We start from the raw sequence: 23,495 nt of genomic DNA on the forward strand, positions 1-23,495 counted from the left end.
CTAATCTATGGCCCCCTTGCGTTTTCAGTTACTGTTATCATATTGACAGTATTGTGCAATTTGTATGCAAATGAGGACAGGAGAGGTTTTTTGTTGTTGTTGTTGTTGTTTGTTAGTAGAAGTACATGCTCATTTTAGAGTAGGAGGTCATAGAGAAAAAAACAAACTTTTACTTCTAAACAATTCATTGCTCTAATTATTTTGGATTTACATAGGAGATGATGCCAAGTATAGGCTTCATACTATGTGACCGATGCCCCGAGCCCCGTGGCAGGTGCTTACGGAGGACAAAGTGGTCAGGTGCTGTCCTGCAGCCCAGGGCAGTCTTAGCAAAGAGCTGATGCTCAGACCTCCCTTCTGGACCATGCTGATCCTCTCCTCAACTTAGTTCTGCTTCTCCTACTTTACTTCGGTCTATTTCTGTTATTCAACCAACATGTTGAACACCAGTGAAAGAAATCCACTTCTTCCTCTATTGGATCATGCAAAATGTAGCAGAATGCAGGCTCACACAAAAGGGCACTAACTGAGCTGTCCCTAGCATCCCTCACAGCTGCTGGGAGCCACACCTTGGTTAGAGCCTCTAGACAGTGTCAACAGATCAGACAGAACAATATGCATAGAAACAAAAGCGCCAGAGTGTGGCTCCAAAAGGCTAACGTGGAAGCCAGGATGGAGAGAGGGGTGAGAAACTTACATGTAAAGGGTTCCACTTCCCAGACTTCCAGGTGGGCAGAAGGAAGAGAACAAACAACGAGAGTAAGAAAATGTTGCAGAGAATGTTCCAGAAAAGTCACTGCTCTACAGAGAGGGGTTGAGGCCCAGGATGCTTTATTATGAGCCCCATTTTTAACCAAAGAGATTTAACTAAATATTTACTGGCAAGTTATAAATGGTCAGAATGCATCAAGTAACACTTCTCATAAAAGAGTTATTAAATTTCTGTTTAATATAAGTATAACCAGAGAAGGACCAAAGGAGATAGAGAGAGGGAGAGCAGGAACACAGTAAATAATAAATCTCCATGAATCTAAAATTATGAATGTAGATCATTCAACAAAGCAATGCAGATCACTCAGCAAAGCAATACTATATGTAAAAAAAAATCATAAGAGAAAATGAAAATTTGTATTATGTTTCCAAGAGGTTATGCTAAACTTTGAAGGAGCAAAAACAGTTTTGATGCAATTCTAAATAATAAATAATGTGCTTGGTGATTTAGAAGAACCCCAAACCATAATTTTCTGTGACATATTAGAAAGGGCGAGTGTTATCTTACCTTGCCTTTTGAAATAGCTTTGCAAGCTATTTTTACGATCAAGTAAGACCAGAAGCAGTTCAAACCTTGTATTACCAACAGCAGTAGGTTAAAAACCCACCAGGAAGGATAAGGTCCAACAATCTCCCAACTTTCAAACAATGTGGTATTTAACACCCTAAGGAAAAGGAGAAAGTAATCATTGAACACAACTTTTCACTGCCTTCAAAGGAACTCTAGTTACTGCAAAGACGCATGAAGCCAGTGATACCCACTGACTGCTCCCTGGCAAGGATGGTCTGAAAGCTAAGTACTTCACCTAAGAGTCATCACCTGGATGATTCCACCAGTGGCATCACATTCCTTAGGATTCTAGCTTGAATCGTGTACTTAGGTTCCCCTTCACTTTTGTTGTCATTTCTTCCATTAATTTTCATCACAGTTTTTGATTGATTCTATTTCTCACTACTTGTTAAAAGGCCTGTGCTGTCCTTGTTGCTTTGGGTCTTTAAGTAAGTGTGAGGAACATCATTCAGTAACATTACATTGCAAGAAAAAAAAGAGCAGTTAATTTCAGAAACACCAGTGACGTTTAAACTATATGCCTAGCATAGTGAGAGTTGGCATATACTTGAGACCTAACCCCTGTCCTCAAGTGGTTTATAGCCTCGAAGGAGAGCCTTAATTTTGGGCTCAGTCCATATTTTGTAAGCCTTCTCCTGGGAAGGAACTGGCAACTGAAAGATATTAAATGGAAGTGGTGTCTTGAGATGAGTGTTGGAAGGATTTTTTTTTAATTATTAGAATATACCGAGCATACTTAAGTTTTAAGAGTATGTACTTAAGGCAGGCAGAAGTATTTGAAGCAATTGCTTCTTTCTGTGATCCACCATCAGGACCAGGATGGAGCAGCCACGTGGGGCAGATAAAGGATACAGGATGGCTGGTCTCAGTGAGTCACACTCATCCCTTGAATGTGTCCAAGGGATGTGTCCAATCACCCACTGGAAGGTGATTTTTGCCTTCGGGACTCAAAGTGCTGCCACATAGAAGCTCAGCAGTCACAAGATTTTGGAATTATTCCACTTCCTTGCCTTCCTCCTTAGCTGAGTGCTGGGCTGGTTTGGAGATCTCAGTGGGTTAACAAAACTCATCTAAGTGTATTTCCACCAGCTGTCACTGCAGTGCTTTGCCAGGACCCTACAGGACAGGGTAGGTGGACAACACTTGGTAACTAAGGGAGACGGATGGAAGACTTTTGAAGGCAAGACCACTCACGCAAGAATAGAAGGCACATATACAGCAAATCTTAATATAAGAGTGTGATGAGTGCTTTGAAAAAAGTTAAGAAAAGTACTTAGTAAATTCACAAAAGGAAAAAAAAAATTGAGTTAAGAGATAAAGAAAAAAAGGAGAATGAATACTAGAAAAACAGGTCTATGTCCAGTTCAGGTAACCTGCATTCACAGACCAGAATGAGACAGAGTGTGATTCTAATCCTACCGCACTAGTTACCTCTCAAGAACAATGCTCAACACACGTGAATGTTAAAATCCTAAAACTGATAGTATGGCGTTTAATTTGACAATTCAGTAAGAGTATATTACTCTATGATATAATAGTAGTATTCATTCTGGTAGAAGAGGACCATCGTTAGGAAATCTATGAATAAAATTATCACACATCCATTGGCCAAATCAGTACAAACCTAATTATTTCAACTGCACTAAAAGACATTTGGCAATGTTCAATTCCCCATTGCTGATGTTTAAGAACTGGAACTCAGAGTATTTAATATGATTTTTATTCCATTCAACTCAGCAGTGGTCATAATATCAGAGTTATTGACTTTATAATCAGGAATAGTCAGCATCACCATTATTATTTAACCCTATTCTGGAGGTTCCAGCTATAAAGTATGGTAGAAATAATAGGCATTAAATTTCTATAACAGCAAACAATGAAAATTTCCAATAACAGGGAGTAGTTAAAAATTATAAAGAAATTCTAGAAATTATTAAGTCATTCAAACTGGTAAATATGTTTCAAGACTTTCTTTTGATAGATAAAAATCATAACATCCCAACTCCATAAGATAAATATATATATTTGCATATACACACAGAGAAAATGAAGAGAATTACAATTCATTGGAAGAAATGAATCAAAGCCATTTTACACCTTCTTTGGTGGATTGGGGAGTTTTGCATTTTCTTATTAAAAAAATTTTATTTATTTACTTATTTTTGGCTGTGCTGGGCCTTTGTTGCTGCTTGGGTTTTTCTCTAGTGGACGCAAATTACTCTGCTCTAGTGGACTCAAATTAGTGCTCTCTGGTTGCAGTGTGAGGGCTCCTCTTGTTGCAGAGCCTGGGCTTGAGGGCGCACGGGTTTCAGTAATTGCAATGCCTGAGCTCCAGAGCACAGGCTCAGTAATTGTGGCGCACGGGCTTAGCTGCTCTTCGGCATGTGGGATCGTCCCGGATCAGAGATTGAACCCATGTCTCCTACATTGGCAGGCAGATTCCTTACCACTGAGCCACCAAGGAAACCCTGTATTTTCTTCTTTACATTCTTCACTTTTCCAAATCCATCACAAATAATTAGGATAAAAAATACAAGTTTTTTTGTAAAAAGGAATAAGTTAGGATAATGCCTGTATTCCCAAGAGGCAGCCATCTTTTTATACACCAGGCTGCAGGCTCTGGGACAACTGGTCTAAAGAAAGTTCAACTCCTGGATAGTGAGAGAGGACTCCTACATCTCATTTTTTTCCATCTCCAGCACCTTGCAAAATACTGGGAAGTAATTTGCTCACTGGACCTGCTGGCTGATAGACCGTGTATTAGTTCAGTAATCAAATAAATAGATATGCACAAGACAGCTCTGGAATAATCACAATAGTTTTATCTCAGAACCAGCTCTGCTTCTTGACATATTAGACATGTTGACCTTCAGAGGGAATTTAGTTTCATTTGAACAAAAAGAGGTCTTGTAGAAACGGCAACAATGACTGTGTGATGCTATGCATTATAAATTAGCCTTTGCTGAATTATGGGTTTGAGAGCCTTTCTCACCATTACAATTTGTTTGGCTTATTATGAACAGAGTGTCATGCAGTCGCTGGTGACATGATATCCACATTAATTTTGGAAATGCTGCATCAGAATTCATAGGCTTTGCCATGACAATCAGTGGCACCTCTGAGGTTCTGCTCAGAAGTAATGGATTTCTTTGAAAATTGACTTGGCTGCCTGCAGAGATACTTGGAAAAATACAATCAGTGCACCAAATGGATATATCTCTCCGTGAGAAGCTAGGGAAGAAAAACAATATATGAGGAATTGGGACTGAGGAGAGAGAGATTATGCCACCTGGATTCTGAAAAACAGTAAACCCAGGAAACAGAGCCTCTGTTTAGCCACAGAATGTTTCTCATGAGAAAACTGTCCCCTTTGGGGCAAGCTATTAAAGTGGTGATTATAGGATTTTGCCCTTTCCCAGAGGTAAGGGTTAGGAGTGTCTATTTAATGATGTTATTACAAATCTATGGTGAAAGGGCTCTGAAGAGTGGTTATATCTGAGGGAGGGCTGATGGAGGGAAAAGGAGGGAGGCAGCTGGGATGCTGGGAACATTCTTGATCTTGATTCAGGTGGTAATTATGAAGATTATTTACAGGCAAATTTTTACAAATGTAAAAATGTATCAAGTTATATATTGAAGATCTATGTAGTACCTTGTGAACATTATATCTCCATCAACTAAAACAGAAAAAAGTACTCTGTGGGCCAAACACTGCCAATTTGCAACCTCTGGGTTGCATAGTTACTATAATATCAGTATTTCTACCACCCCCCCCCCCACCATCCCACGCCACCACCTAATATAAATTTAAGGTATGGCTTCTGAGAAAACAGATTTTTTTTCCTTCCCCCCAAATAGCCTACAGCATCAAACCTCCTGTTGCTCTAATCAAGTGGTGGAGAGTTTGGAGGCACCAGGGACCAGAGAAGACCATTTTCCTTTTCATTAAGGTTAGGCTTACTTAACCACTAGATGGCGCATCACGCATGTACAAAGTGTGCCCAAGTCGGTCTATTCTGCCAGAACCTTGTGCCATAGTCTGGGTCCCAGCAAAAGAAAATCACTCCATCATTAGGTAACACCTTCCTAAGAATCTCGCCAAACAATGGAATCGAGAGTCCCAGTCCCGTCTGTGCTTCTTTCTTCCTGCATAATTCCCACTAGAAATGATATCTGCAGGGCAAAGCTCCAAGCAGTTCACTGGTGATGTGAAGACGCACAAGTTACCACCCCAATAGTTTAGCCCTGATGGGGTATTTTAATGGCTTTTTAATGAATCATGAGAATTTAGTTTGACTGTGACCTATAGTTACTTTTGCTCAAGCTTTCCTTTTATGGATTCTTCATATTAAATTTGATTATCTCAGAAATATGTATATACAGGCTATGTGGGGATTGTGGGGGAGGGGAATATATATATTTGTACAGAAAATTTTACCTTTTTTTTTTTAAAGCAAAGCAAACTCAGAGTAGTCTCATTATTAATCCTATATTAAAGGCCTTATTCATTTATATTCTTATAAATGCTTTCCCCTTAAAATCTCAGAATTCTGAAAGCTTCTTACTGTCAGAGAGCACAGGGTCAAAAGATCTCCACTGATATCTCATTCAGAAAACCTATAACCAGTGCTTTTCCCCCATTCTTATCATGACTGCCAACTCAAGAGTTTAGGTTTATATGCAAAGTTGTGCAAAGTTAGATAATATCCTTACTTTCTACTCCATGCATCTTACTTTTAAAATATCCCACTGATTTAGAGGCAGGACCACATATTAATGGTTGGAATATTAAAGATGACAGAGGCCCGAGTTCTTTCACTATATGAATGAAGTTACAGGTGGGTGATTATGATCAGGCCATGGTAAGTAACCATAAACTTTGCCTGCTCCCCTTCCCCTTCAACCTCCACCTAAGAGCTCCATCTGAGCCTTGGGTTGTGTGTTTCTGAATGGTCTATATAAAAACCACAATAATTAGATCCATCTAAAGGGCTTCCCAGGTGATACTACTGGTAAAGAACCTGCCTGCCAACTCAGGAGACATTAAGAGATGCGGGTTCGATCCCTGGGTCGGGAAGGTCCCTTGGAGGAGGGCATGGCAACCACTCTAGCATTCTTGCCTGGAGAATCCCATGGACAGAGGAGCCAGGTGGGTTACAGTCCAGAGGGTCACAAAGAGCCAGACACCACTGAAGCAACACAGCCTGCACACACACACTCAAATATTCAAAGAGGGTCAAGACTGCTTCTCAGGGAGAATCAGGTTCAGGGCCTCACGTTGGGGGTTGCTGCATGATGCCAGTGGGGGTAGACTAGAAAGGGAAACTTGTTTTACAGTCAGAATTAAGGTGTTCTTTACTTCAGAGCTTTTGAATGGTCTTTGACTTTGCTTCTTCAGAGACTGCAGTGTATTTCAGGATGTGTGCTTCTCTGGCGTTTATTTTCATTCGACCTACATGAAACATAAATGAAAAGTAGATTCTACCTGAAGCTTATCCATAATCTACTGGCATGTTTTACTCATTTTAAAGTAGATGCTGGTAGAAAAGCATTTATAATGTACTCTCAGCAGAAACCAGGAACACAATACCTGAAAAAGGAGTCGGGCAATTAATTCATTGTGATAAGAAATCCTCTTTGTCCTGGGTTTTCTAAGGCAATAAAAACCCCAGGCCTAAAGAACAATTTGGTCAAATGTTGGGTAGTCAAACCTTGACTACCCAAGGCTGCTACATGACTGAGAAACTCACTCTCAATTTTCTTTTAACAAGATGGCCCCACCCACAGCTTCGGTTTCTCCACAGCACTGGTGCGGGTCAACAAGATCTCTTTTAGGAGGACAGCTTCTGGGTAGCTCACAGCTTGGGTGCCTAATTATCTCAAATAATAGATACACGAAGTCTGTAGCAGACATAGGAGTGATTTCTCTATCCCTGACAGGATGTGAAACTTGAACATGGAAGGACCATCTGTCTTTCCTCTAGCAATGGGCATATCAATTTTGTCATATTCCATCCAAGAAAGACATGGGATCAATTCGTTTATTTTTATTTTTAGGTCATAGGCTGGTCAGACTTAGACACTGATCTCTTATAACACAGCAAGCTTGTCTCTGGTGACTTCCTTGCCAAGGTGGACGTTTTTCTCAGAATTAGTCATTGCCCTCTTGCTGCCCCATTTGCTGTCTGTCTGCCTGAGTTCCCAACCCCTCCACTGCCTGGCCTGCCTTTCTGTGTTCCTGACCTCCCAACCCGAGTTTTTCTATCCTAAAACATGTCCATCAAGATGTATCCTGATTTTTACACGCCTGCTTGCAACCCTCTGCTTACCTCTTAGTTGCCTACATGACCCTAAAACAGACTTGTCTGGTTCTCAATGCTCTTTGTTAAATAGTTAGTATGTGTTGAGCACTGACCTAAACATGATAAATACATGTTTTGTGCTTAGATGCTCAGTCGTGTCTAACTCTGCGACCCCATGGACTGTAGCCTGCCAGGCTCCTCTGTCCATGGGGATTCTCCAGGCAAGAACACTGGAATGGTTTGCCATGCCCTCCTCCAGGGGATCTTCCCAACCCAGGGATCAAACCCAGGTCTCCTGCATTGCAGTAAGATCCATTACAGTCTGAGCCACCAGGGAAACCCATGAATACTGAGTGGGCAGCCTATCCAATCTCCAGGGGATTTTCCTGACCCAGGAATCAAACCAAGGTCTCCTGCATTGCAGGCAGATTCTTTACCAGCTGAGCTACCAGAGACGCCCGTTATTTACATGGTTTTATTTAATTCTTTCAAAAACTCACACAGTAGAAATCCCATATAGTAGAATACTTACACTAGCTAACATTTATTCTTAACTATGTGTTAGGTGCTGGGCTCAGGTTTTACATGTTTTAACTCACTAAACCCTCATGAAATAAACCTTATGGATAAATCCTATTTTTTTCAAAGGAGGTACTATTATATCTATCTTACAGTTGAAGAAACTGAAGCATAGGTTTATCTGTATACCTAACACTACCCCCTCACTGTGGGGTATACATATTAGTAAGCCTCAAAGAACTCATAGTTAAGTTGGGGAGCTGGGGTTGGAATATAAATTGGCATATTGTATTTGGTGGATAATGTTTACCACATGTATCAAAATGTGCATATCTACTGAGGCTGTGAATCTATTTCCAAACCTTTGTTCTAAGGAAGAGTTTCAGGGATTTATAAGATTTAGCCATAAGGATATTCATTTAAATATTATTTATAGTAGCACACTACTTGAAACATCCTAGATAATGTCTAAAAATAGAGTACTTATGAATAAACAATGATCTTCTCATAAGACAAAATATTCGTAGCTAATAAAATTATGTTATAGAAGAATACTTAATGAAATGGAAAAAAAGTTTATGGTACAATGTTAAATGAGAAAAACAAAGCTATAAAACAGTATGTGCAGAATGAGCCCATTTTGGTAAAGAAGAAGATGTAATTTTAAGCATTTAAAATGTTAGAAGCAAAGATATCAAATTATGAACAGTGGTTATTTCAGAACTATGGGACTTTTTTTTCTTCGTGGTGTTTCATATTCCATGACATTTCTATAATGAAATTTAACTCTAACATGTATATAATTCCATAAATAAATATCAGTTTAAGTTAAAATTCGAGGAAATCCAGTGAGACTGGTAACTGATTGCTGTCGTTGCTGTTCAGTTGCTATGTCGTGTCTGACTCTTTGTGACCGCCTGGAATGCAGCACGCCAGGCTCCTCTATCCTGCAGCATCTCCCAGAGTTTGCTCAAATGCATGTTCATCGAGTTGGTGATGCTATCTATGAGAGGTGATAATCTCATCCTCTGCCACTCCTTTCTCCTTTTGCCTTCAATAGCCAAGTGCTATCCAAAGCCTCTGAAGGTCTATCTAGGGCAAAGAAGGTAACAGATTTTTGTAGAGATGGGTGGATTTCCTGAAAGCCACCTCCTCCAAGCCTCAGAGCTGCAGAGGGGCAGCCCGGCTTGGCTGGGGTGGTTCTCCTTGAAGTCCCAGCTTCCTGCTCTGGATGGGGAGATGGTGACTGACAGCACGTGTCTGTGGTCACACCAGCTGGTCCCCCTGTCCCCTCAGGAGGGCAGGTTTTATATGAGTGGGGCAGGGGTGGCTGGCTCCTGGGAGTGCCGAGGAGGAGAGCTGCCCGCAGGGCAGAGCAGGACATCCACTGGTGGTAAAGCCTCCGCCTCTCTGGGATATGTCTGCTCACAGTGCTGCCTCCAAAGACAGAAGATTTTATTCTCTCTGAACAAAAGCAGCAGCTCGCTAAATTCAACCGTGGTTATGGGTGTGGAGATTTCTGAGATGGCAGAGAGGCCAACTGAACACACATCCTAAGCACATTTGATTTGATCACTTTTGTCCCTGGAATGGGGGTTTGTTGGCACATTTGGGGCTTTTTTCGTCAGAGTTCCCGGTATTTAGAGCTAATAACCGGCCTAAGAACTGTGAGACCCACCTGGTCTCTGCACTCTCCTTCTGTTACTTTTTTATTTCATGATTTTGAAATGTGCCTGCAAGATATAAGAGACAGCTTCTGGAAACTACTGGTGCAATACCTGCAGATCTTGTCTTTGGGGGCAGGAAGAAATGGAAAGAGGATGGGGTAAGGGGGTAGAGAGAGAGAAGGTGATGTGGGGATGGGAAATGGACAGACAGAGGAAGGAAGAGACAGGAGGCCTGCTTCCCTGGGGCCATGCTCCAGCCTGAATCTTGAATCAGGACCAGGCCTTGCACAAACTCAGCGTGACATTTAATACCACCCCGTTCCTGGGATTAAATGTTACACTAATAAAAAGAAAGCCGCAAGACAAACAGTTGTGCCCTGGAAGTGGAGAGGGAAGTGGCTGTGCAAAGCTTAGGGCCTGAAACTGAGCTGCTTCCACCTGTAACTGCCTGCTGCAAATCTGCCCAGTGTGATTTACTTGCTGGCAAACTCAGCGCAGGTGCATATTCTAACAATTTACTGAGGAAGAAAGAATTACAAACCCTACCTTGCAGAGAGGGAAGGCCAAGTTGCAGCAAACCTAGAGCCCCTCATCCCAGCATCTATATAGTTGTTCAGTCATGTCTGACTCTTTGCGACCCCATGGACTGTAGCCCGCCAGGCTCCTCTATCCATGGGGATTCTCCAGGCAAGAATACTGGAGTGGGTTGCCATGCCTTCCTCCAGGGGATCTGGAGGAAGACCACTCAGGTGGTCCTAGGACGGCCACTCAGTCAGGGTGAGCAGCTTCAGGACAGCAAAGAGTTCTTTTGTAGAAATCCCAACTGAAGATAGATCAAGGTAGTGGCCCTTGGACAAGTGGTTTTATTTGTTAAAACTCATCTTTGACCTCTTTAAAGGCTAAAGCTCCAATACTTGATGCGAAGAGCCCACTCACTGGGAAAGACCCTGATGCTGGGAAAGATTGACGGCAGGAGGTGAAGGGGGCAACAGAGGATGAGAAGGTTGGACGGCATCACCGACTCAATGGACGTAAGTTTGAGCAAACTCCGGGAGGTGGTGAAGGCCAGGGAAGCCTGGAGTGCTTCAGCCCATGGGGTTGCAAAGAGTCGGACACGACTGAGTGACTCAACAACAACAACAACAACACAGTTTTCCGGGGGCTTCATCTAAAAACCAAAAAAAAAATAAATTTAACTGACAGGACAAGGCACTCTGCTCCTACCAATTAGAGTGTGCGTGTGTGAGTGTGTGTGTGCACGTGCATTCAGTTGTGTCTGACTCTTTGCGGACCCCATGGACTGTAGCCTGCCAGGCTCCTCTGTCCGTGCGATTTTCCAGGCAAGAATACTGGATTGGGTTGCCACTGCCTTCTCCGGTGTTTATACTTATCCATTCAGCCTCAGTTACTTCTTCCCATAGTCCCTGGTCACAAACAGAATGTTTACAGTCAGTGAGCTGAATATCATTAGACTTCTGTCCCTGACAGAAGCAGCATTAGCCAAGGCCTTACTCTAAATCACAGAGAAGATTTCTTACACACCATTGGCTGTCCCTCTGTACAGCACCGAGCACCTTGTTAGGAGGTCTGAGCGGCATTTGGGCAGCATCTGGTACAGCTTGCACTCACATACATCATAGATGTTGATGAGTAAGGTGCTACCTCATCGATGGAAAAGTAGGCACAGGATATGAACAGATCACAGAAGAAATACAAAAGACATTTGAAAACATGAATGAAATGTTCCACTGTGCTTATAATCTAATAAATACTAAATTAAAACAAGAGATCTTTATGCCAAAATTTGGGGGCTGCTGTGTCAATCACATCTGCAGCCCACTTTCAGATGATTTGGCAAATGTAAGAGAAATGCATGTGTGTAAAAGAAATGCCATGAGGACTGCAAGGGGTCACAGCTGATGAATGCAGGGGAGGAGTATACATATTTTTTAAGTTCAGGAATATGCATGCAGTACTGTTTTTAACAGTAAAAAAGAAACAAATAGATATGGCTAATATGCATATCTATATGGTGGAATGTTAGTCATACATTAAAATCATGTCTTTTGTTTAACGGCATAGGAGAATCCTCACAACTTAGTGAAAAGTGAAAAAAATCATATTAAATCATATGCAGTACGATACTCAGTTTTTTAATACAAAATGTGATTAAAAGGAAATATTCCAAAATGTTCACATTGGTTACTTCTGATTCTAGGAATTCAAAATATAAGATTTTCTACATTTTCCAAATGTATGTACTATTCTTCTAATGAGAGAAAACACTTGAGAACTTTTTTCAAGAATGATGATATAAGAAACACTTTTACGCTTTCAAGTTAAGTTCAAAAATATCTCTTTGTGTCCCATTGTCAGCATGAGGAGAGGTGAAGCTGAATCTTTGATGCTGGGGCTGAACACCTTTAGAAATATGCCCAAAGTGTACTCATGGAGGGAGCTCGAATCTGAGCCACAGCTGTTGGTTTTAGGTTTCACGTTTCTATAAGCAAGCATCCTTAGCATGGCAGTCAGGTGGTACTAAACAGACAAATCCAAGGGGAAAAAAACCCAGGAGGTCAGATGGACCTTTCAGATTATTCTCCCCAACTCTTCCTCAGATTGAGATCCTACCTGGAGCACAACTGCAGAGAGGTGGGCTTCCGTTTGCATTCTTGTCCTGGGGGGCCACAAGGTGAAGATGAAGAGGCTGGGGTGAAGCACACAGCAGTTCAGTTCAGTCGCTCAGTTGTGTCCGACTCTTTGCGACCCCATGCATTGCAGCACGCCAGGCCTCCCTGTCCATCACCAACTCCCGGAGCTTACTCAAACTCATGTCCATTGAGTCGGTGATGCCATCCAGCCATCTCATCCTCTGTCGTCCCCTTCTCCTCCTGCCTTCAATTGTTCCCAGCATCAGGGTCTTTTCCAATGAGTCAGTTCTTTGCATTAGGTGGCCAAAGTATTGGAGTTTCAGCTTCAGCATCAGTGAATATTCAGGACTGACTTCCTTTAGGATGGACTGGTTGGATCTCCTTGCAGTCAAATACTGGGTTTCTGGCATATATTTTTGGTTCAGAAATTATTTAAATATACATGTGACTTCTGGAGTTTGCATTAGTATAAATATACATATTATGTTCACTAAGAGTGTTCAAAATCAGTTTTTAGTCAGATAGTGTGTTTCAGTTTAAAACTAATTCCCCCTTAATCTGTAGAATTTAGAAACCTGGTTTCTCCAAGGTCTCACCTTGTGCATGCACTTCAGTGAGCCTGTCCTGTAGGCTGGTGGTTCCCAGGCCTGTGGGTCGCTGGCATTCCCTGGGGAGCGTCAACAGTACTGACACCTGTGATGGCCTCCAGAGATTGTCATTCAAATAGTCCGGGGTATAGCTTGAGTGGTGTGATCTTTGAAAGGTCCCCCGATGATTTCAATGTGCAGACAAGTTTGGGAACTGCCTCTTTCATTCTCTATTTCCTTTTCCGACTTGTTCTTTTAAAAAATCCATAAACAATTCTGAATAACTTCTGATCAACCATTTCTGCTTTCAGTAGACATGATGCTTCTGGGTCATTTATGTTTGCATGTGGCTGAATGATATTTACCAGGCTTTGCGTGAAATGTTTAAAATGTTGTCCCCTCTCCTACTTTAATGAGAACAGTGGTGCCCTTGCATCAGAACCCCCAACCTGGAGGTTACAAACTGTCCTGATTCAGAGAAAGGTGAAGACCCCATTCTCCCCTGAGCCCTGATTACCCTCCTTTGGGCTACACAAAGTTTATGCTTAACCTCCCAGGATTTTGCAAAATTGTTCTTTGAAGCAAGAGTCTGAAGCATATGCTTGTGAACTCATTCAGACAGTAAGTAAAGCCTGACGCAAAGGAAGGAAAGTGTCCACAGATGCAGATGAAGAAGCCCAAAGCTGGAAGAGACGATGGTGTCCTTATCCCTGCCCACACATAATTGACATTAAAAGTGATTCCAAACCACAAAACAGTAAGAAAATTCCTAAAAATCTTTTTTTTTTTGGCATGGGAAATCAAGTCAATTCTTGTTGAAATGTAAAAATATTTAAAAAAATGTTTATAGCCCACTTTGCTTGTGTCCTAAGCACACAATTTTTTTAAAAGTCTTCATTGAATTTGTTACAATACTGCTTCTGCTTTGTGTTTTGGTTTTTTGGCCCTGGGGCATGTGGTATCCTAGTTCCCCAACCAGGGATCGAACCCACACACCCTGTATTGGAAGGCAAAGTCTTAAACACTGACTACCAGGGAAGTCCCCTAATACCGCACACTTAGCTGGCCTGTTAGGAACCCTGCATGGAGTGTCCTTGGTGAGTGTCTGTGATTCATCCCCCAGTTATGATGACTCGAATCACTTAACATCCAACTTGCTAAAGAGAGAAAAGTGATCATTATAGATTTTTACTTGAGAAGAATATTCCCCTTTAGATTCAATCAATATTGTCAAGTTTCCGAAGATATATCACTGGGCTTGTTATATTTAAAACACCAGAGGAGACTATATAAAACATTTTCATGTTCATTTTTGAAAAGCAACTCTCACATGGCTCCAGCTAGTAACTCACTGTCTGTTTGACCTTACCTCAAGTTGCCTCTTGCATCAGGATGGCAGATATAAATATGGACACAAATATTACTCTACTTCTCTAACTCGGAGGGTTAGGAATGGCCCCATGGAGTGTGAGGCCGTGGGACAACCAACCCCTTCCTCACATAGGATATTGAGATAAGGGAAAATCAGTCTGCCTGAAAAGGCAGTAGAAATTTCAAATAAGCACTCATCCCAAGGAGAAGGATGCTGGGCGGCAGCAGGGAGCCATCCTACTGTTCTGAAGCTGTGATGCTGAAAGATCTCAGGGATAATTGTAATCATTTGAATTACTCATCTGCTTTGAGCCTTCTAACACTGCCCACTGCAGTTAGACTAAAATCCCAAACACATCTCAAGGCCCATCAAAATCCCTAACCTTGGACCGCTCCACCTCTCCAACCTCAGCTCCAACCATCTCCCTCTTGTTCATCAAGCTTCTTTCTGTTCCAGAAACAGGCCAACACTCTTCCCACACCAGGGAGTCTCCTATGCCTGGCCTCTTCCTATGACTTACCTTTTAATGTGTGTCTATTTCATTTTAGACACTTCCCCATGATTCCACTGCCTCTCACTTTAAAGCATAAGCTCTAAGAGTGCAACGATTATGTGCATCTGACCTGCTTTACATCTGCCCAGGCACCGTAGAGAACGATGCCTGATAACAGGGGATGCTTGACCAATTCTCTTTCCAAGAAAACCGACAGCAGGTGTGGCCCTCCCTTTAGCAGCCCCCAGAGGACCCCTACTGGATGCACTGATCTATAAGTACAGATAGAGCCAGGCAGCTTTTCACACTTGCCTTGTGATATTTATACCCATAGGTATAATTTTTCAGTGCACCCTGCTATAATTGTTTTGGGTCTGTTTACTGCCGAGACTTTCATTTTCGCAGAAGCATTAGACACAGAACAGGAAAAAGATGAGAACATTAGGCCCCTGAAAATAAAATTATTAGGATGCTAAGCGATAAAGGAGATGACACCTCACATTGAGGCTACTACAGAGAGGCTTTGGAAGACCTTTCAAGTGAACACTGGAATACCCACAACCAAAGCAAACTGCAAAACCAACAAAATGCTAACACTGTGCATTTTTATTGTTATCCACTGTGATTTGTTTCTTCCTCTGCAGGGCATGACAAATGACACTGAAGTCAAAGCTCAACCTTTTTCCCCTTAAAGCCGTGACTATTTTCCTTAGAGCCTGGGCCCTCTACAACCACGCAGCTGCCAAGAATGTGCTCATCCCTTGAAACAAATGCTACGTTGAAACTGATGTTTTCAGATGCCAACTATATAACCGGAGAACTTCTATGTTATTTACATGCCTCTCATACCAAGGAATCAATGCTTAGAATATCACTGGTGCTGATTCTTGAATGTAGTGGTCACATTTATGGTCTTTGGATATGAACAGTGACATGCTATTAAAGTGCGCCCGCCTGAGTGGTCCTGAAATAACAATTTTGCTGATTTCTCTGTGAACTTTGATCTCATTACCAGCCTGCTCTAACGAAACAAATGAGCACACAGTCAAAATCATGTTTGTGATTCTTCAGTGTGGTTTTCCAGCCAAGTTTGTCTTTTGTTTTGAAATACTCCTGCACGTGCACACACACACACCCACCCACCCACACACCTGCCTGCTTGGTACCTCCTCTGGGTTATTTACAAGGCACCTCCAAAACCAAATTTATATTTTTCCCCTCCTACTCCTGTTACATGTTACACCATTGCCACAACTACTGCCACTCTTATTAGTAAGCATCATAACTCCAGAGATACAGTATTGTTTTTTTTTAACAGTATTGTTTTTATCCCCTAATCTTACATAAGAGTTTAGACTGGGTAGGTAATTTACCCAGAGTCATGCAGTCACAGGGACAGGTCCAAGATTTGAAGATATACTGGGTTTATCCAGTGCTCATTCTGTTAACCACCATCTCCTTACTTCAGTAAACGGCTTTAGCCCTCATTGAGTTACTTAAGTCAAAATTGTGGGGTCACCCATTTACAGTTCCAACCCCTTTATCCATGTTCTCTATAACCAATGTGACTGCACACCCTATCAATCTCCTAAACTCATTTGGAAACCATTTACTTCTGTCTTTACTGCTACTACCACTCTCTGCCATCACTAAGTCCTACCTAGGCAGGTACCGTAATAGGCTTCTAAACAGACTAGTCCCCAAGTTAGACATTGCTGCAAGATGATTACAAACAAAAAGGCAATGTGAACTCATCAGTCCCACATTCCCAATCTATCCCTCCCTCCACCCTTCCCCACCGTAGATAACCAACAAGGACCTATTGTATAGCACAGGGAACTCTGCTCAATATTCTGTAAAAACCTAAATGGGAAAAGAATTTAAAAGACAGATGCATGTATATATGTAACTGAATCACTTCTCTGTACACCTGAATCTAACTCAAAATTGTTCATCAACTATGCTCCAATATAAAATAAAAATTAAACAAAATCTTACCAATTCCATAAACATCGCAAAATCCAGAGAAACAAAGGAACACTTTAATTAATTAACAACAACAACAACAAAAAGGCAACGTGAGTAATGAAATCACGTAGCAGTATTTGGGGTCATCCAGATAATCCAGATTATGGATACTTTAAAAATTTAGACTATCAATGTGAACCATTTCAAAACACTTCCTCAGTTCTCAAGTAGATACAAGAGCCCCCGGTGCCCAAGCTGACCCAGACTCATTCTTCAGATGGCAGCTTCCAAGTTGTTCCTTAGGGAACCATTCTCTGACTCTGGAATAGGCTGGATCCTCAGAGTGGCCCATTTGTCATGATACTCACCTGTAGCTGTGACTGACATCTGCCTCCCTAGATTGAAAGCTTCGTGAGGGTAGGGACTGCAAAGTTTACCTTTTCACTGTTGGTCTCAAATGCCTAATAGAGTGTTCAGCAAATAGTAGGATTTCAAATATTTGTAGGATAAATGAAATTTGTCCATAAATGAATGGAGATTAGAACGGCTTTAGTATTTTCTAATTCTGAATGTAATATATATATTGTGTAGAAATTTCAGGCCATCTAGGAAAAGTTAAGAAAGTGAAGTCAATTCCTTTCCGTTTTTCTTTTTTCTTCAAATTGGGCTTGATCAACATTTATTTGCATCTGCTGAGAATCGACTTTGTGGGAAGTGCCTTTAAGCCATGTGTATATGACTGAAAATCCATGGGCTTTTGCCCTTATTAGGTACCAAACGTGCCCAAATTTTGGGAAAGGACACAAGATTAATCTTCCCCTCACTCTTTTTTGCCATACTGAACTTGGCCACATCAGTTCCTAATTTGACCTGGGGCACATAAGTAACATCCCCCTAAATGCTGGTTATTCCATCTTCCCTCTCTTTGGCACATTCTTTCCCATCCTTATCATACCTGGCTAGACAGTAGAATCAGTTGTGTTATATAATATACACTGAGGATTCAGCTATTTATACTCAGCAAAAATAACATAACAGCATAAAAGAATTGAGAACAAAAGAAAAATACTTTAGATAATGTGGGACAACCCATCTGCCACCTTCTTAACTTGCTGGAGTTAGGGGACATGAACCTCTGTAGCCTTGGACCTTCTCAGTTCTTACCTTACTTGCTTTTCATAATAAGGACTGCCTTATTATATGCATTATAAATTTACGAATATACGCTCAATTTTTACATGTGACCTTACCTTGGAACCTAGTCCTTGGGTCACATTCTATTGCATTTCATATTGTGTTCTTCCCTCTCTGCTTTTATTTACAGTGTTAACCTTAGGATGGTGTATCCTCCTTCAACTGACCTCCTATTTATTCCTCAAGACCCAGCTCAAATACCACTTTATCAGCATCCTGGCATTCCTGATCAGAATTAACCAAAGCTTCTACTGTGCCCTCACCACAAAATTGTATACTTCTCTTTACTACTCTTTGCTGCCAGCTGTGGGTTGGGGCTTGCTGTCTAATGTCAGAACTGGATCACAAGCTCCTTGAGAAGAGGCATCATATATATTTTTGTGTCTCTGGCAGGTAGTCCAGAGCCTGCATAAGCTTTTGATAATTTATGCTTGATAGAAAAACAGAACCTCATGAAATTTTCTTTGACCTATAACCTATTAAAACATCCATGATACAAATTCTAATTTACAATGATCAGTGCTATGCTTGCTCCCAAGTCTACCCCCTCAATGGATTGCTTATTTAATATACTCAAGTTTTATTCTCAGGAATGATAGTTAACATTAAGCCAGAGCTTAAAACTTTGTGAGGTACAGTAAAATCTATAAAAATATTGAATCGCTATGTTGTACACCTGGGCTTTCCTGGTGGTTTAGGTAGTAAAGAATCCACCTGAAATGCAGGAGACCTGGGTTTGATCCCTGGGTTGGGAAGATCCCCTGGGGAAGGGAATGGCTACCCACTCCAGTATTCTGGGCTGGAGAATTCCATGGACTGTCCATGGGGTCGCAAAGAGTTGGACACAACTGAGCAACTTTCACTTTCATGTTGTACACCTAAAACTAATATAATATTGTAAGTCTAATCTTTCTAAAAGAACATTAAGGAGGAGCAGAAAGCTGGAAACAAAACTCTCTAAAGTTCTAAACTTCCATATTTTCCCATCCAAGTACTAACCAGGCCTGACCCTGCTTAGTTTCTGAGATCAGATGAGAGTGGCCACATTCAGGGTGGTATGGGCATAGACGAAACTTCCATATTCTTAGCAGAGCACACCTGTCATGATGTTAAAATACCGATTATATAACAAAATCTAGACATATCACCAGAGACAAAAAGTAGCTATTCTCTGTTTGGTTCCAGATAAATAGCTATTGTTTATTATTTAGTAATCACCACCATCTGTCATTTAAAATTTTCACACCATCTGTCAATAACTGCATGCAGAACACAGCTGATTCATACCTCTTCTTGTTGGTCAGATGCAATGAGCTCTACCCAGATAACTATTAGCAAAGAACAATGCTTGACTTCTGTACCCGACTTCATTTGTCACAGAGGGAATCTAACCTTAAGTCCACCAATTTAAAATAGGAGTCTCTCATTCTGTGTATAAACTAGAACTAATTTTCATACTTTGGTTTTTAACTTCTATTGTTGAAAATTTCAAATATATACATGAGGAGAAATACAATAAAGACCCCAACACCTCAATAAACCCTCATCAGCAGCTTCAGTGAGAATCAACTCAGAGTCAACGTGTTTTCATCCCTACCTTCCTCTCCCTGTCTTCCTCTCCCTATCTTCCTCTCCCTATCTTCCTCTCCCTGCCTACCTTGAATTATTTGGAAACTAATCCTCGACATCATATTATTTAATCTATAAATATTTCAAGCTCTTGGAAAAAAGACCTAACCACAATGCTATTGTCACACCTAAAACAGGAACAATAATTCACATTCACCCGATGAGCCCATTTTGATCCTGCTGCAGAAATGGATCTCGTTAAATATCTCCCTGTAAACAGCTCAAAGGCCCTTTATAAACTGTACATGTGATGACTATTACAATGCTACTTGAAGGGCAAAGAAAACTAGCTTGTTCCCTGAATGCTGCTTAATACTGAACTCAGTTTTGGGGGAGGGGTTGCATACCTGACTCCTTATAAGGTAAAGAGAATAGTTATTGGCACCCCCACTACTGTAACAACTGTGACAGCCACTTTTTCAACATTGCCCAGGGTTACAAATGCACGTAATTGCCTGCTGGACTTCAGCTGTACATGTGAACAACTGGTTTTCCACACAGCAACCATTCATTTTATAATCGCACATCTCCCGTAATGAATTTCCTATGAATACTGGTATTAAAGAATCTGAAAGAGGAAGACCTCTTTTTAAAGTCAAATGCCATATTTTTCAAAAGGTTGCTGCAGAATTTTTTCCTTACACATTAGAGAAAAAGGACATTTATGCAAAGAAATGTCTTTCTGTGAGCCCAATATTGAATTTTCCATTGTTGGTGCTCAGTGTCTCTTGTGAGGCTCTTAATTGAATCAGTCTTGAAAGGTTTTCTTTGTGTTTTCCCTCAGACCCTCTTATGGATTACAGAAGCATTGATAGTGAGTATAGCTCTAATGGAAGATGCTGTCATCTCATTATTCAGTCTGGTCTCTGTCTCAATAGCTCATACCTCTTAAGTGGCTGGCATGCTATCAGGTCAAAAAGAGGTCAAGGTAGACAGTCACAGGAAGCAGTAGCTCTTCACAGGGGACAGAAAAAAAGTGGAGAGAAAGAGATGGTACTGCTGCTGCTGCTGCTAAGTCGCTTCAGTCGTGTCCGACTCTGTGCGACCCCATAGACGGCAGCCCACCAGGCTCCCCCGTCCCTGGGATTCTCCAGGCAAGAACACTGGAGTGGGTTGCCATTTCCTTCTCCAATGCATGAAAGTGAAAAGTGAAAGTGAAGTCGCTCAGTCGTGTCTGACTCTTCGCGACCCCATGGACTGCAGCCTACCAGGCTCCTCCGTCCATGGGATTTTCCAGGCAAGAATACTGGAGTGGGTTGCCATTGCCTTCTCTGAAGAGATGGTACACTCACTACCTAATCACCCTAGCACAAACTCCAGACTAATTTACCCAGGAATAGAGGACGGTCCACACATTTACCCAGTGAAGATCAGGGAACATAACAGAATTCTGTAATGGTTTCTGAGGGCAAGTAAGAGTCAAGTGCTTATGGGGTGGGTCATGCACAGGTGGCATGTGGCTACCTGCCATGCCAGGGTTGTTTTCTCACATGCATCATCTGAATCTGAAAACTTGGCTGGGAAAGGCTAGCCATCAGGATATGATTCCTGTCTCTGTCTAAATGCTGCAGCTGAATTACTTGCAATTTTCCCTGTTCTATATTGAATAGTCAGACATCTTCTTGACTTAAGCCTTATTTCCTTAAAGAATCCTCCTCTGCCTCAGTGCTCCATCTAAAGCCCCCCATGTCTGATCATGTCCTCACTGACATATATGAACCATCATTTTCAAATAAGCTAGACACAGTGCTGTCTAGTGCTTTAAACCTCTCAAGGCATTTTTTTTTTTGCGCAGTCTCATTGATGCACACAAAAAATCTTTGCCAAAATACACCTCATTACACTCAACAGTAGATGCAGCAAAAGAAGGGAGAAGACAGGCGATTTGAAAAGGTTCACGAAAAGTAAGTTAGTGTAAGATGAAAACTTGAACAGGCTCCTTAATTCCTTGTCTGACATTGTTTCCACATTATCTCACTTAAGAGGAGATTTTGAAAAACAATCAGCCCTTCTAGACTGTTGGGAAACAGTTTTCCAATATCCTTGGCCCATGTAGGTTCAATGACACATTCTATACACACATACACTCATACATGCATATGTGTTGCTTTGCCTTTACTATCTGATTAAAGTGGAAGGAATAGTTTTAATAATTGAAAAAGAAGTGAAGTAGGACAATAATTAAAATGTTATAAATGTAACCCATATATGTATGCATGTGTGTGTGTGTATATATTTATATGTGTGTGTGTGTGTGTGTGTGTGTGTGTATATATATATATATACATCTTCGTTTATCAATTTTTCTTGAGGTAGGACCAAGAATTTTCCTTTCACAGATGGGCTCTCTGGTTGACCTTTCTTGCATACACCAATTTTGAAATGTTAAATCTATAATTTCTACTTTGGGCTTCTTTAAAATAGTGAAAACTTAAAGCCACTTGGAAGCAATATGAGTGCAGAAGACTTTTGGGTTTTTATAATTTTCCTTCAGTCTTTCAGAGCTGTCTCATCTACAGTTAATTCAATAGCAATCTTTTAGATACAGTTGCCCCTCAGTCTCCCTGGGGGGTTGGTTCCAGGACCCCCACAGATACCAAAATCCTCAAGTGCTCAAGACCCTCACGTAATTGCCTAATACAGTCGCTCTCTCGGGACTTCCCTGGTGGCTCAGACGGTAAAGTGTCTGCCTACAATGTGGGAGACCTGGGTTTGATCCCTGGGTCGGGAAGATCCCCCGGAGAAGGAAATGGCAACCCACTCCAGTATTCTTGCCTGGAAAATCCCATGGACAGAGGAGCCTGGTAGGTTACAGTCCATGGAGTCGCAAAGAGTCGGACACGACTGAGCAACTTCACTTCTTCACTTCACAGTCGCTCTCAGTATTCATGGGTTCCTTAACTCTGGATCCAAACAACAAGCAGCTTGAATTCATGGTTGGTTGAACCCATGGAGGGAGAAACTGTGGGTAAGGAAGGCCAACTATACCTGCTTTTTAGTTTTCACAAATGTTTAACTTCTATAGTTTTAGAAGAAGCTCTTTCGTTTTTACACTTACGTTTAATATGTCATTTAGTATTTTTTATAGTGAATGATAAAATCACATAACTGGCAGAGGTTGGCAGGCAATCATTTGACTCTTCGAAGGCGTGTGACTCTACCACTGGGAGAAGTCCTTAGGCATAGCACAGGGTAGGGGAAGCTCCAATACTTTGGCCACCTGATGCAAGAGTTGATTCATTGGAAAAGACCCTGATGCTGGGAAAGACTGAGGGCAGGAAGAGAAGTGGGTGACAGAGGATGAGATGGTTGGATGGCATCGTCGACTCAATGGACATGAGTTGGAACAAACTCTGGGAAATAGAGAAGGACAGGGAAGCCTGGTGTGCTGCAGTCCACATGTTGGACATGACTTAGAGACTGAACAACAAAAACAGCAAGAGCAGTGGACACATCATGAACTGTCTGAGGGCCATGGGTTTGCTCTACTGGGGAAAAGCAGTGTCTGTTCATATAGGGGAGTGGGCAGGTAAGTAGACGATGACTAACTGTTTCTGGGTTTATGTTTCTCCTAAGAAGCAATACAGTTTGGTAGAAAAAACATCTAGCAAGAAGACTGTCCACAGCTCTGAGTCTGGGCCCGAAGGACTTCATGCAGTTGTATAACTTTCTCAGGGCGCTCAGTTTTCTCATTAGAAAATTAAGAAAATGGACAAAGGCATGGCTGCTTAGAGCACTGGGAATGAGAAAGATTCTTGGCCCTGGACTTGG

At 41.5% G+C, this 23,495-nt stretch overlaps 1 protein-coding gene across 4 annotated transcripts in view; it reads right to left on the reverse strand.

The window, feature by feature from the left end:
• CERS6 (ceramide synthase 6) overlaps positions 1–23,495 on the reverse strand; it is a 329,281-nt gene that overhangs the window by 7,554 nt on the left and 298,232 nt on the right. For 2 of the 4 annotated variants that reach the window (XM_061135463.1, XM_061135462.1), the window contains one exon: positions 1,280–1,436. The exons of the other annotated variants lie outside the window; for them this stretch is intronic. In XM_061135463.1, coding sequence (XP_060991446.1) covers positions 1,280–1,436 — 157 coding nt within the window. The remainder of the gene's footprint in view (positions 1–1,279; positions 1,437–23,495) is intronic. 4 annotated transcript variants of the gene reach the window in all.

This window comes from Dama dama, chromosome 33 (genome assembly GCF_033118175.1).
Source record: "Dama dama isolate Ldn47 chromosome 33, ASM3311817v1, whole genome shotgun sequence".
Taxonomy (NCBI): Eukaryota; Metazoa; Chordata; class Mammalia; order Artiodactyla; family Cervidae; genus Dama; species Dama dama.